General features: G+C 37.0%; 2 protein-coding genes across 3 annotated transcripts in view; both read left to right on the top strand.

Moving 5' to 3' along the window:
- Positions 1-2,639, top strand: part of rtel1 (regulator of telomere elongation helicase 1) — a 56,994-nt gene extending 54,355 nt beyond the window's left edge. For both annotated transcript variants that reach the window (XM_029124316.2, XM_010875776.4), the window contains 4 exons: positions 1,207-1,335; positions 1,619-1,840; positions 2,012-2,128; positions 2,419-2,639. In XM_029124316.2, the coding sequence (XP_028980149.1) occupies positions 1,207-1,335; positions 1,619-1,840; positions 2,012-2,128; positions 2,419-2,483 (533 nt within the window). In that variant the 3' untranslated portion in view covers positions 2,484-2,639. The remainder of the gene's footprint in view (positions 1-1,206; positions 1,336-1,618; positions 1,841-2,011; positions 2,129-2,418) is intronic.
- Positions 2,640-3,242: 603 nt separating this feature from the next.
- Positions 3,243-5,607, top strand: LOC105013914 (tumor necrosis factor receptor superfamily member 6B). The gene is made up of 4 exons (XM_010875777.3): positions 3,243-3,362; positions 3,572-3,968; positions 4,115-4,297; positions 4,746-5,607. Exons 1-4 carry the CDS (start codon positions 3,354-3,356, stop codon positions 5,009-5,011), a joined length of 855 nt encoding a protein of 284 aa, XP_010874079.1. The 5' UTR covers positions 3,243-3,353; the 3' UTR covers positions 5,012-5,607.
- The last annotated feature ends 9,988 nt before the right edge of the window (positions 5,608-15,595 follow it).

Genomic DNA, 15,595 nt, shown 5'->3' on the forward strand with positions numbered 1-15,595 from the left:
GGTTTTGTGCCAAAATTGCCTGGTATTTGGAACTGTTCATAATTCCCTCCACCCTGACTAAGGCCCTGGTTCCAGCTGAAGAAAAACAGCCCCAAAGCATGATGCTGCCACCACCACGCTTCACTGTGGGTATGGTGTTCTTTAGGTGATGTGCAGTGTTGTTTTTGTGCCAAACATACCTTTTGGAATTATGGCCAAAGTTCAACCTTGGTTTCATCAGACCATAACACATTTTCCCACATGCTTTTGGGAGACCTGATGTTTGTTTTTGCCAACTTCAGCTGGACTTGGATGTTTTTCTTTGTAAGAAAAGGTTGTCTTGCCACCCTACCCCATAGCCCATTCAGATGAAGAATACGGTTGATTGTTGTCATATGTAGCACACAGCCAGTACTTGCCAGACATTTCTGCATTTCCTTTAATGTTGCTGTAGGCCTCTTGGAAGCCTCCCTGACCAGTTTTCGTCTCGTCTTTTCATTAATTTTGGAGGGACGTCCAGTTCTTGGTAATGTCTCTGTTGTGCCATATTTTATCCACTTGATGATGACTGTCTTCACTGTGTTCCATGGTATATCTAATGCTTTGGAAATTATTTTGTACCCTTCTCCTGACTGATATCTTTCAACAATGAGATCCCTCTGATGCTTTGGATGCTCTCTGCGGACCATGGCTTTTGCTCTGAGATGCAACTAAGAAAATGTCAGTAAAATCCTACTAGAACAAGTGACCTTTATTTGTGATTAATCAGAGTCACTTTAAATGATGGCAGGTGTGTAATTACTTCTTAACATGAGTTTGAATGTGATTGGTTAATTCTGAACACAGCCACATCCCCAGTTATAAGTGTGCACACATATGCAACCACGTTATTTTAAGGTTTTTCATTTTTCCCCCTCAAAGATTTCAGTTAGTTTTTTCCCAACTATTCTGCATTCTACTTGGTGTCACAATCAAACCTTAAATGGTAAAATTCTGATTATGGTTACACAACAGTTTAGCAAATGTCATTGATTTCGAAAGAAGCATTTCCTGAATATCTGATGGCGATGACTGTGGATGTGATGTACCTGGGCTGGAAAGTATAACATTTCTGTCTAAGCTTAGTCATAGCAGCTCAAGACTCTTGAATCATTGCTATTATGACCATTTGTGCAAAGTAAACCATATGCTATCTCATGATAACTGAAAATGTGGCTGGTGTTTCAGTCACATTGGACTCAAGCACCTCCTGCAGTCAGCTCAATGCCAGTCATCAGCTTAATAAAGGAGGATATCACCTTGGAAGCCACGGTTTGGCTTCAGAGGATCATGTCCAGAAGAATCAAGTGCTGACAGGTACAGATACCTGAATTGAAGTCACTGTGAAAAAACGTTCTCTGTTGCAGATGAATATTTAAGAGATATACAATTTCTAACATAGGTTTCATGCAGATGCTTTTCATATTTTTTTTTGTAATATAAATATAAATGTAGCTTTATTCATATGGGATGTTTCCAATTAGCTTATGGGTTTAAACCAAGGAACCGACATTCTCGTACATACAAACAATAACAAGCTTCCCAACTTATTTGTTCACTAGTTTGACTACATTTTCAGTTTTTCTTTTGTGCTCAACAGTTGATCCTAAATGCAAAGGCCAAGCACCAGTCAATTCTACTCAGAAGAATCAAATCTATGCCAACTTCATCACTGATGTGAAAAATTCCATTGGACTCGAGAAGTCCAACCAACTTTTCTCAGCTATTCAGAGCTACAAGAAGACAGACAGCTATGAAAGCCTGGTGGGCACAGTAGTGAGTTTGTTAACTGAGAAAAATGAAGACTTTAACCTCCTTAGCAGTAAGTTATCAACAAATGCCTTGTTTTTCAGTTAATGGAAAACACAGTTCTTAACATTCTCACCTAAAACAGAAATTAAATCTTGACAGTGAAGATCCATTTAAGAACCATGAAATGATGTGGTATGAATATGATGTCTGTTAATATTTTTTGTTGTCCTTTATCCCTAAGCATTTGCCCTGTTTATCCGGCCTCACCATAAGAAACAGTACAAAGAGATGCTGGACGCTTTGATAGGTGATTTAGGATCAAGTGCTTCATCTGAGATTTCAACACGGCTAATGCAAGGTGAATGGATATTTCCCAAGTGTGACATGCAATTGTTACTAGAATAACTTGTAATTATTAAATTGCATTAATTTTGATGTAAGCACTATTTGAACTATTCAAGCAAAGTAGTAGATGAACCAATGAAACCTATTTAATTGGCTATTTTGAAAACAGGGCTGCAATGTTTGATTTAATTGAATAATGTGATAAAATGACTTATTACTTCAGATAATGTTGCAAGAAAGACCAGTGAATTTAAGATATTAATTAAAAAAAATAATAATTTGATATCCATTTTTGATATTCAGTTTCAGCACCTGGGAATCTACAAAAGAAGATCTCATCTTACTTTCCCAGCAGCCAGAGGGACTGAAAGCTGTTGGAAGAGGAGCCCCTCCCATCCAAGAAAAATCTCCATTCTAAATGTTATAGCTTTGGAGTGTTTTTTAACTATTGAATGAATATCACTTGGAATAAATATGTCAGTTATTGAAACTGTTTCCCAATGTAATATTTTTATTAAACTGTTCGTGTGATTAATTTTCTTTGTGTTTACTTTACATTATTTCATTATAAATTATTACGTTTTTATTCACTACACATCCAGTTATTTATTATAAAGCCAGCTGATTTGTCTTTATTTATAGTCAACTGTTATTTAACTGTCAAAATGTGAACTTTTAAAGAACATATATTTCGTCCAGCCCTGCCAGTTCCAATAACACAACGAAAGGAGCAGGCAAATTGTACATTATTAGTAGATTAATTCCTTTTTTTATTTTCTCTGGCTGCCACTATCGAGAAACAAAATAATCTAAACATACTTTGTTTCATCCGTGTATGTTAAGAAATTATAAAATGTCTTGAATTTGAGGTAAGTTGGTCTACCTTTTGTTATACAATTTTTGTTATATAGGAGGAAAATAGATGTAGAAAAACGGCTAGGGAAATTATTATTTAAACAAAGATAGGCTAAGTCTAGTTAATCTTGTGCGTTAACTCGTTTAGCGACCCGAGACAAAAAGAAGTATAGGTGTATCATTTTGAAACCAATAAAAATATTTAAGTAGGCCTGCTGTTTGCGTAGTGATACGTTTATCCTAATTACGTATAGTCGATACTAGTTGCATCAAGGGGGACGGATATTAGCCTAGTTCTTCCCAAAGGTAGTGAGTCATATGCTCTATAAATTCTTGAGATATTTGACATGCTTACATCAGTATCTTGCTGACTACAGCTTCAAATGCATCTGGTAAGCATAATTTATTTGGTCAAATATAGCGTTTCATTAGTGCTTATAGACAATATATGGTAGCTAAAAGTTATCAATTATGGTGTAAAACTTGAAGCTGAATATAATCTAAAATCTAATAGTAGCCTAAGTTGATTGTACTGTCACACTGAAAGATGTAAACTAAAAGTTTTGATTGGTTGTAATTTGTAACTTTACTCTTCCAATAGCTGGCAGATTCTTTTCTGGCGTTCGTGGTATTCACGTTCTGTGGCGGAAACCCGCCGGAGCCAGCCACGTCACCGACCTACATGTGGAGAGATCACGAGACAGGAGATTCCGTCATATGCGACAAATGCGCTCCTGGAAATTACTTAATAAAGCATTGCACGAAGTACAGCAAAAGCATCTGCGGACCTTGCCCTACGTCTCACTACACAGAGGTCTGGAACTACATTGAGCGCTGTCAATACTGCAGTCGTTTTTGCACAAATGAAGAGATAGAAAGCGTACCGTGCACCCCACTGCACAACCGCGAGTGCGAGTGCAAGGATGGGTTTTACTTGAAATATGGGTCATGCTTAAAACACAGCAGATGTCGGCCCGGCGAAGGAGTAATAACTAACGGTAAGTAATAATAGACTAGATTTGACTACAATTTATAATGAAAATACCTTTTTACTGATGTTTCCATTGAACTCTGTAAACCAACTGCTGCTGCTTTTCCCTCTGGTTTTAAAATACTACATACTGTCCATACTCATATTTTCCAGGAACAGCACACACTGATGTGGAGTGTGAACCTTGCGCAGGTGGTTTCTTTTCTAACGAGTCGTCCAGTAGTAAAGCCTGTCAGAGCTTCTCTGTGTGTGCTCCAGGTTATACCACTATACCAGGCAATGAGATGAATGACGTTTACTGCTCATTATGTAAGAATGGATCAAGAACAGCTGAAGGTGAGACTAAAGAAACATTAAAAAATCTTTATCCACAACATTTGCAGGTTTTGCCCAGGTCTTTAATTGGCACACATGTAAAAGTGATATGATACTTTTATAATGAAGCAATAAGACATATCTTAATTACAACACAACTGAGTGCCTGGATACAGCCCTAAGTCTGGCAATATATTTCAAACCCCATGAGGTTCTAATGTCTATTATAAACCTGTTACCAATACTATTAGAACAGTAAACATGTTATTTTGTCAGGCTAGCATTTTTTTACCCAGGTCAGTCAATACAAACCGCATTCAGGGTTCAAAATGTATTATACAAGGTAATGTTATTATAATGTCTTCTACCTACTAAAAGTGACACAAAAGGTGGTTTCATTGAAATGCAGTCAATTAATATTTTCTTGGTCCCTCTAATTCTTTACTCTCTATTTCTCATTACTTATCAGATGAGGCTGTCTGTGATAGGGAGTTGCAAGAATTCCTGGCCATGCAGATTCTCCCACCAAGAAAACACAAAAGACTGGTGACTGTACTCAGGAGGGGTGTGGGTAAAAACTCCACAAAAAATCAATCTGTTTCAGAGCTCCTCACAACTTTAAGGACAAAACCTATTAAACCTTTTGCGGTTCACGTGGTTGATATTATGAATACCGAAGGCCTGCTCCATTTACGAAGTAAAATTATTAAATGGTTTCCTCATATAGTTTTATAGGGCAAAAATTTGTTCTAATGTATTGTTCATTGCATATACAACCCTGTTTCCAAAAAATTTGGGACACTGCATAAAATGCTAATTAAAACAGAATGCAATGATGTGATGTGCAGATCATTTAAATCCTATATTAGATAGAAAATAGTACAAAGACAAAATATCAAATGTTGAAGGCTACTCTAGTGAGATCCTGACTGCTCAGTTGTTAAGATATCATGACATGGACAGACGCCCAGTGTTTTCACTGGAAGGGAAGGGGAGCAGCACCTTGACAGGTGCTGGTGGACTCCAGGACTCTACCATTTTAAGGAGAAGGGAGGACTCAATGATATTGGAACGGGTTACCATAGAGATAAATAAAAAAAAGTAGAAAAATATAATACTATTCAGTAAAATTAAGAATATATTATAGCAGACACTCCGGACAACTGGGGTGGCAAAACATTTTTGTAGGTTGGCAGCTGCCACCCCTTGTCACCCCAGTAGTTTCAATATGGTAAAATCAAAAGTAGTAAACATGCTGTGTCCCAACTTTTTTTAAACGTGTTGCTGGCATAAAATTCAAAAGGGGCAGGTTTTTTCCAAAAAACTAAATATCTCAGTTTCAACAGTTGATATGTTGTCTTTGTACTATTTTCTATTTTCTAAATTATTTGCACATCACTGCAATCTTTTTTTTTTCTTCATTTTACACAGCGTCCCAACTTTTTTGGAAAAGGGGTTGTTATTCTATTTTTACATAGGCCTTCCTTGTCTTGGTTTCTAGTACTTGCTGTATAGATGTCTACCTTTGTAATAAATAAATTATTTTTAAATAACCTGTTTTGATATTGTATAAACACTTAAAATTATATATTTTACATTATGCCCGTTTACCCCGTGTTCACCCAAATAAAAACTTGATTTTCACATGACTCTCCCCTTTATATCAGAACATTTATTTTTGTCATGTCTCGTCTTTAAAGTTTCACAGAATTTTACACTGCAAGTTAGCTTTGATATCCACTTATAAATAGTTTTGCAAATGTAAATATGGTAGCCTTAATGTATCTCTATTTACCTATGCTGTATTAATGCCTGTCTACCAGGAAAAAATGGAGAATGAAATTGAGAAAATCAGTCAGGTCTTGACTGTGGCCCCCGGGCACATAGAGATGCCTTGAGGCCCCCAGCCAGGCCCTGGCACATACATTTTGCTTATTATAATCCAATGGCACATAACATAAGCAATCATAATAAATGGAGCATATTATATAACTTCTAGCCCCAAGACTGGGTTGCATTAGGGCAGGTGTTTTCAAAGTCTGAGACAGTAGATACATTTTGATGGACAACCACACAAATTATCAAAATACCAGGATACTCTTGAAATGAACATCCCACATAAGCCATTGAAAAGACTGGAGGCAGATTATATAAAGAGAGAATTTTCCCAAAAACTTAGTAGTGTTACTGACTCATTCACAAAGGTTTTGAAACATTACACAAGACCTTTCCTGCTGTTCAATTGAACCAATTACTTCCACCCATGATGTGATAATAAAAACCCAACAGCGTTACAAAATTAAAATAAGCTATTGATCCTTTGTTACTTAGTTTGAAGAACAAAATAATCAACTGGCTTGTGGAAAAGAGAGTCTAGGGATGTTTTCTTCCACTATTGGGCTCCTGCCATTTCATGCCCATTTACTGGTTTTCGCAATTTCATTATCCAGTTTTTCCGGATGGACAAGCATTTTCTTTTGAAGGCAGAATTCTTAGTATACAGAAAGTAAGTCTATGTAACTTTGTACATACACTCACCTAAAGGATTATTAGGAACACCTGTTCAATTTCTCATTAATGCTATTATCTAATCAACCAATCACATGGCAGTTGCTTCAATGCATTTAGGGGTGTGGTCCTGGTCAAGACAATCTCCTGAACTCCAAACTGAATGTCAGAATGGGAAAGAAAGGAGATTTAAGCAATTTTGAGCGTTGCATGGTTGTTGGTGTTTGACGGGCTGGTCTGAGTATTTCACAATCTGCTCAGTTACTGGGATTTTCACGCACAACCATTTCTAGGGTTTACAAAGAATGGTGTGAAAAGGGAAAAACATCCAGTATGCGGCAATCCTGTGGGCGAAAATGCCTTGTTGATGCTAGAGGTCAGAGGAGAATGGGCCGACTGATTCAAGCTGATAGAAGAGCAACTTTGACTGAAATAACCTCTCGTTACAACCGAGGTATGCAGCAAAGCATTTGTGAAGCCACAACACGCACAACCTTGAGGTGGATGGGCTACAACAGCAGAAGACCCCACCGGGTACCACTCATCTCCACTACAAATAGGAAAAAGAGCCTACAATTTGCACGAGCTCACCAAAATTGCCTGGTCTGATGAGTCTCGATTTCTGTTGAGACATTCAGATGGTAGAGTCAGAATTTGGCATAAACAGAATGAGAACATGGATCCATCATTCCTTGTTACCACTGTGCAGGCTGCTGGTGGTGGTGTAATGGTGTGTTTTCTTGGCACACTTTAGGCCCCTTAGTGCCAATTGGTCATGGTTTTAATGCCACGGCCTACCTGAGCATTGTTTCTGACCATGTACATCCCTTTATGACCACCATGTACCCATCCTCTGGTGGCTACTTCCAGCAGGATAATGCACCATGTCACAAAGCTCGAATCATTTCAAATTGGTTTCTTGAACATGAAAATGAGTTCACTGTACTGAAATAGCCCCCACAGTCACCAGATCTCAACCCAATAGAGCATCTTTGGGATGTGGTGGAACGGGAGCTTCATGCCCTGGATGTGCATCCCACAAATCAACTGCAAGATGCTATCCTATCAATATGGGCCAACATTTCTAAAGAATGCTTTCAGCACCTTGTTGAATCAATGCCACGTAGAATTAAGGCAGTTCTGAAGGCAAAAGGGGGTCAAACATAGTATTAGTATGGTGTTCCTAATAATCCTTTAGGTGAGTATATGTTTGTATTGTCGTTTACATATACAAAGATCTTTGCTAGCACTGTGAAAATAAATACATTCTATGACATAATGTATATAATTGTTTTTGGGCTTTGATGTATGTATATTCATTATTAGAGAACAGCTTGACATGTTATAAAACCTAAAGTAATGGGTGACTGATTTTCCAATTTCTTTCACACCTTCCTTGAAGCTGTCTGCTGCCCCCTGGAGATGAACACCTCACACTTTGAAAACCTGAAGTTAATGGTTGGAAACAACAGACAGGCATCTTGGTCACTTTGTCCAGTTAATACTAATGTCAATTTTGCAAACCCCTGCACAAGCGAGGTCCCTTCCTGGTGGCAAAACATTTACACAGTTCATTACATTTTGTGGAAAAACAATTTAATAATTTAGGGAATAATTTTGCTGCGAAATGTCCTTAAAATATAAAAAAAATGCACTGTAGTATGTATGCAAATCAACCAACAGAGCAAGTAAAACGTGTCTTACTGACATCGGTAGATATTTGGTCTCATTTGTCAATTTCTATATATAGAGAAATTGAATATCCACTGAATGTCCATTATTAGGCTTCCTTTGCATTGCTCGCGGCAAGAGATATGGTTTGAATGATAACGATTCAAACCAACTCTCCAACACTAACCCCACAACAGAAGATTTAAACCCAGAGGGTGCACTTATGTAGACCTTGGGGACCATCTGTAAAGCAGATCTGACAGACCGTACCAGGATGTGAGGTCAGTGGGAGTTGTGAATTTTTTCATTAGTTGTTCATATTTAAGGTAGCCGAATATGTCCTTACTACAACAATTTGAATGTAAGAAACTCTAGACATGCAGAGGATTAGGATTAAGACATTGTGGTGTGATTGCGTGTTAACCAATTGCAGATCAAATCATATATATGGCTAACAGTACTGTAACGATGTTGGTATACAGCAAGAAACAGTAGACAGGAAATTGGTAGACTATTGATCTTTGATAAACAAAGTGTGTGGAAAAGTACCAAACTAAGTGTGTGGAGGCAGAAAGTACTAAAAAAACGTGCACATGCAAAATAAAGACATTTGACAAGAAAGGAATAAAGGATAGTCTTTTTTTCAGTAAACCAAGAAAGAAATCTAATGCACTCCCCTATCCCCAATACAAAAAACACAACCCTCCCAAAAACCAAAACAAAAGCTGTACATCCCTCATAATTTGATACAAATATTTTTTATGAATAAGGCCCTGGGTACTTTCACTTTGACCTCTTCACTTGGTTTGCATGACAATGTAATTCATTTGAATGCACTTTCTGTTAGTGCCAGTTATGTCTACATCATGCATTATTAATGTCCTCTCCCAGTTGCAAGTTCTGACGGGTCAATTAACTGTTGGTATTCACATAGCTATCTTGGAATGGACTAACCCAGCAAAGGTATGCAATGGTAGCTTATAGTTAAAATGTTCACCCCTCTGGGTCCCCAGGACCAGGATTGGGAAACACTGCATTAGTAACTCCAGTGAATTTATTCATCCATTACTTCTTATTTCAATGCGTTATAAATATGAAATGGAATGCAGGCCAAACCACAAAAAGGAAATGACACTGAAGGTTGTTGACCTCCATAAAGTAAACAATGCCTATAAAAGCAAAAGCCTAAAATACCCACCCCACAATTGCAATTATTTGAAATCAACTGAGGCTATGCTAATCTGACAGACATTGAGTCTCTTTCGACTTGTGCGCTGTGACGTATTCCTGTTCTGTGACGTATTCTTTGTGCAAGGTCTTCAGTTGAATAATCTTACATCTTCCAGTTTTTCCATATTGTGTCCCATTGTGGGGATACACCAATGTCCCAATCCCAACATAGAATTGAGTGTTGCTGTTGCTGTGAAATTTGGAATCATACCATTGTGATGCTTAGGAGATTAACTGGTCATGTTCTTTCTGTTTCCTCTAGTCAGTCCTAGAGCTGCATACTACTCCCATTTTTCAAATTCAGATGACAGTGAGGATCTTAGATTAAAAGTAATATAAATACACATCAGGAACACCATTACATCTTGGCATATAATTTTGTTGTGATAAATTATAGTTTTCATTCCATAAGAAGCTAGAAAATAAACATTTTTAAATGTATGCCTGGAGGAAAGTGAAGGGATATATAAGTAAGAAATCAGTCTATGAAGTATATTCATAAATCAACTCGGTTCTTCATGGCATTAACAAAGGTCCATTTCGTAATGTCACCCGATGGTAATGTCACTAGCAACATTGTTATAAAATATCTTATAAACAGGTGACTTGAAATTTACCCCAAGGTTTCTACATAAATGGAATAGACATAATGGACTTTTTTGGTTCATCAGTTTCTGTTATAACTATGAAATGTAGAAAAGTCCAAGGGGAGTGAATACCTTTGAGAGCCCCTGTTAAAACATGACCTTCAATGAGTGAGTCACTCTTACACAAGTCTTACACAGTTGATCACTCTTACACAACGGGTCTCTCTGACACACCACTTTTAAACAGATTTCTAATACGTCTTCAAAGAAAAGGTTGCATGTCAAGAGGTTATATATAGTGGAAACCATTAGCTGTGTTTGAATAGAATCTGTGCTCTTGGAAATTCTGGTTCATGTTATCTTGATTTAAGATAGGCATACCTAGTATGCATACCAAGATTAAAAGATTAATTTTCAACCTGCCCTATAGCCATGGTATAAATCCAACCGAGTAAACATGCAGTATCACTTTTAAAATAACTCTAATTACCTTTCAGTTTCTTTGTTAAATATGCTTAACTGGAAATGTAAAAAGAAAGCATTGGGACATGCTGAATTTCTGGGAAGTAATGTATTCCTTTTACTAGAATATGAAGTGCTGTGAAAACCCCACAAATGATTCAATGTTATCATACCACTCATGTTCTGTGTTATTTAGCAACTATGATCATTCTATTTCATTTTTTGAGAAAAACCACTCAACATACAGTAAATCATGACTTTACTAGGTTGTTTGATGGGTTTTCGTGACAATTCGCGAGTCGTGTGACACAGCATGACATCCTTTACTTATTTTAACATCAGATAGGGTGCAGCAGGGTGTGGTGAAAACTGTTATTGAAGCTGTTTGCAAAGGTTCACAGTATCATAATGTGTTTCTTACCTAACATTTTATGACAGGTTACACTTCAGTTCTGTCTCTGTGCATCCAATTCTCAAAACTTATTTTAGGATAGCTTCACTAGTGCGTCTCTGAGTTACATATAGGTCGCAATACATCAAAACCTGGTTGAAATTACTACTACTATAATATAGCCTATTTGAAATAAATTATATGAGTATATTTTAGGTATACTAAAATATGGTCACGTATTATAAGTATGATATTAGTGGGTCTATTTGAACACACTTAAGTAGACTAATTACTATGTTTGAAGTAATTAAATACTATTTTAATATGATGTTAATACCATGTAGTTTACTGAATAATTATTACCAGTATTGTTTTTTTAAAGTTTTAACCCTATGCTATCCTAATTGACTGAAATATTATGATTAATAAAACCTTGCGGCAAAACTAGGAATAACCTCATTACACCATTCATTTCTTCCATAGGGAATTTTTACATCCACTTCAAATATGGTCTGTGTTTTGTGTAGGCTTACACTACCTCAGCATTTTGATATCTGTGTAAATATATCCCAGACAAGATTACATTTAATAATAATGGCTAAATACACTATATGGCCAAAAGTATGTGGACACCAGACCATCACAATTACATTTGGACATGCCATTCCAAAACCATGGGCATTGATATGATATGGAGCAAACGAGATCCAACGTGACACCCCCACGGTTACAGACTGGCCATCATAAAAATGCACAGTGGCGGTTTTAGAGATTTTTGGGGCCATAGGCAGACTGGTTGAGGCCCCAACGTCATCTATTCTCCCGTCCGTGCAAGGCATCTACCCATGACCAGAGCCACGAGTTGTATTTTCTGTTGTATCAATTAAGCTGCAGGCAGTAGGTGGTGTGTAAATCATTTATGTATGTAATTATTCAGAAGCTCTCAAAAGTTTATTACAAATTATGAATTTCGTTTCTTGCATATTTAGTAATGGACAAATACTATCAGTGAAAAAATTTATTTTTGAAGATTACGTTGAGCTTTTTTCTCAAGAGCAATTCCTGAGGGGGACACCAAAATGTGTGCTGTAATACTGTTTTAGTTTGCGCCATCGATTTGCTCGCTACTGTAGCTCTGCAAATTGAGCTATTGTGTGTGAACCCTACCAACATAAAAAAACTGAATAAATTAAACCCAGTTTATCTATGTGCATTTAGTGCCTTTCAGATGGTTGACAAACACAGTCACCTTGCCCGCTAGGGAACACTACATACATTGCATTGCATGCTTCCAGGGATGGGGACAAGTCACACATGGTCAAGTCCAAGCAAGTCTCAAGTCTTAACCATCAAGTCTCGAGTCAAGTCTCAAGTCACAGTTCAGATAAATCAAGCAAGTCAAGTCAAGGGTTCACCCTAAGCAAGTCAAGTCGAGTCCTTATAAGTTTCAAGTCAAGTCAAGTCACAGTACTAAAGATCTTGAATCAGCCTGAAGGGGTTGTATTCGCTATAACAACCGCCTCGCTATACCTTATCCCGCTTATTACATGGCTACCTACCAAATAAATCTATAATTTGAAAATATTGATTTCAAAAGGAATTTATTGATTTAAAAACGATTGTATTGCTTCCTCTAAAGAAAATAGTCCGTTCCGTTTCTGGTTAGAATCCTGCTGCGTCCATAGCAACGCGCTGTTTTTCATGGCAACGGTCTGTTATCAAGAAATAACACGCATTCTGCACTGGAATTCAGCCAATCCATGTAATAAGGGCTAATAATAACAACCTTATAAACTAATTATTGTGACTGAAAAACTGCCTAATATGTAATTACGCTGATATTATTCTTTAAAAAAAAAAGCTCTTCGAAATGTTTAGGTGCTAGTAATCACATCGGCGCCTCCATGTTAGCCTTTCATGCAGTAAAGTTAACTGTTGTGGAGTAAGCACAATGCTTTTTAGTTTCCACACGCAGTCCACAAACACTTGAAAATGCCCACATTTAATACAGACATTATAGCCTACGTGTAATAATATACATGCCCGCTCATTTTAAGATGCCCATCAACATTAAAATTCAGGCTATGCCACTGTTATAGTCAAATTCCCTTACATCTATTTACCAGACGTATTCAGTAATGATAATGGTCACATTTCTAACAAGAAAAAAATATATATATAATATGCAACCAAGGCCAAATTATGACAAACAAAAGATTAATTAATTACATTAGTAACTTAATCGTTATAGATCTTAGTGAAACTGAATATAAAGAGATTACTTTCTTACCTTTCCTTGTGGTTCTTAAAATAACGAATGAAATTTGACGTTGTTGCATATTTAGCATCTGGCAAATCTTTTTTTATTCACACGGTCCAGTTCAAAGTCCTTGTAAACAAACGATACTATTTGTGGAGCTCGACTAACGTTACTGTCTGCCATGTTTGGCGCGGTTTGAATTGTGCAGCGTTAAAGGCACATACGCTGATTAGTGGTGCTGATGTCACAACATATAAAATAATTGTATTGCTGTTTGTTTATTATAAGTTCAAGTCATTGTCGAGTCTTCCACTTCAAGTCAAGTCAAGTCTCAAGTAACTTGTTCTCAAGTCAAAGTCAAGTCAAGTCATTTTCATACTTTAATCAAGCAAGTCACAAGTCCTGAAAATTGTGACTCGAGTCCGCCACCTCTGCATGCTTCTCACTGACTCATGTTCTAGTCGCTAATATCATTTGTTTTTGTGTCAGATGTATTATATTTATTTTAGAACAATATGACTGTGTTGGCTGCCTGTTGGTACATAAGTAACCCTTCTTGTCCCGATTTGTACGCTTGCTACCTCGTTAATATCATAGCGTAGATCTTTGAACAATTACAATGAGGAAATAAAGTTATAAAGACTGTTTCCGCTAAATGTGAATAAATAAAAGCGCGGTCTGACCAGTGATTGTACGCTTCAGGGACCACTAGCCTGATCACACTAGTGTGATCGTACGCTTCAGGGACCACTCTAGCCTGATCACACTGGTGTCATCGTACGTTTCAGGGACCACTCTAGCCTGATCACACTGGTGTCATTGTATGCGTCAAAGGGTAACATGTACCAGGGACGTCACTAGAAAATCACGGATGGGGGGGTTAAGCCTCGTTTTGGGTCGTCTGGGCATACTCCCCAAAACATCTTTCCATGGTGTATTTTTAGAGTAACAATGGGTGTGAAATCAATCAAAATAAGGTTATTTTTGGTCAAGGTTGGCTAGAAGTATACCTGTCTCATAGTTTGTGTTAGACACTGATCTAATATGAATTAAATTCTACCAAAATAAAGAATGTCCACTCTTTCTTCATCCATACAACACCAACAAAAGTCACAAAAACGGCTATAGCCAAAATACTCTTGTCAACTACAGTTTGTAGTAAATTAACATTGAATTACAGTATATTCTGTATTTAAGCAAGATTTCTCTTAATCATTCTGAATCATTTCAAAAACAGATTGTCATTAGCCCATTCACCTCGGAATAAAGTAATTAAAAATGTTATCATAATTTAAAAAAAAACAACCGGATCTCCCTTCCTCTAAACACAACATGTTGCAAAGTTAAACCCAAACAAACATGAATCTGTGAAACATGCAGTTTTGCAACTGTTCCTGCTAAAAAAAATACAACACCCTATTATCTGCTACCATCCCCAATTATGGGCCACCTACCTTTTTTATTGAATTACATTATAATTTATTTGTATTACAAATGACAGACCTTAGTCTTCTCTGAAGTGTCTACTAGAAAGTTGTAGCTAGCTTTCTTGCCTTCAGGTAAAGAAAAAAGACTGATCACTTGACATTACATGACGTCTGGTCTGTCACGCATGTCTAATTTCACGAATTGTAACTTCTAATTCCATGTCTAAGCAAATAACGATCTCCAAAAATGTTTTAACCTCCATACATTTCTATCAAAAATGGTTGTGGGCTAGCTGAAAGGTTATACTGATTAGCAAAATGTACCGTTGCTTTCCAATGAATTTACATTTTGAACTTAAGACCACTAGAAACGTTAGCTACCATTTACAGAAGACAGCTCGCTTCAGATAAGCGAGTTATGTTCAAAGCATCAAACTCAACCGAACATGCTACCAAATGAACACGATTCTATACAATTTGTAAGAAGTTTATGTGATGGAAAGATAGACGAAAAAAAGAAATCACGGAGAAAATATATTGACTTATATATTGATTTATTAAGGGGGGGGCTAATTAATATTTTAGGGGGGGCTAAAGCAATTTTCCTCCTTCCTTTTTTCCTGCCCTGCTCACATACCAGCGTTACATATTTTCTAAACTTTGCTTTCCATGTCTTGTATACTGTAGCAGACGGAGAGACCACCATTTTTGCATTCTTGCAGCCTTGTTGTGCAGATAGTAGAAAATTATTTTTGCACGAGGCGGCGCTGTCGTGCAAAATGT

This window comes from Esox lucius, chromosome 12 (genome assembly GCF_011004845.1).
Source record: "Esox lucius isolate fEsoLuc1 chromosome 12, fEsoLuc1.pri, whole genome shotgun sequence".
NCBI lineage: Eukaryota > Metazoa > Chordata > Actinopteri > Esociformes > Esocidae > Esox > Esox lucius.

Coding starts and splice junctions, on each gene's coding strand:
- LOC105013914 (XM_010875777.3), top strand. Junction 3,969..4,114: donor CGAAGGAGTAATAACTAACG/GTAAGTAATAAT, acceptor CATATTTTCCAG/GAACAGCACACACTGATGTG. Junction 4,298..4,745: donor TGGATCAAGAACAGCTGAAG/GTGAGACTAAAG, acceptor ATTACTTATCAG/ATGAGGCTGTCTGTGATAGG.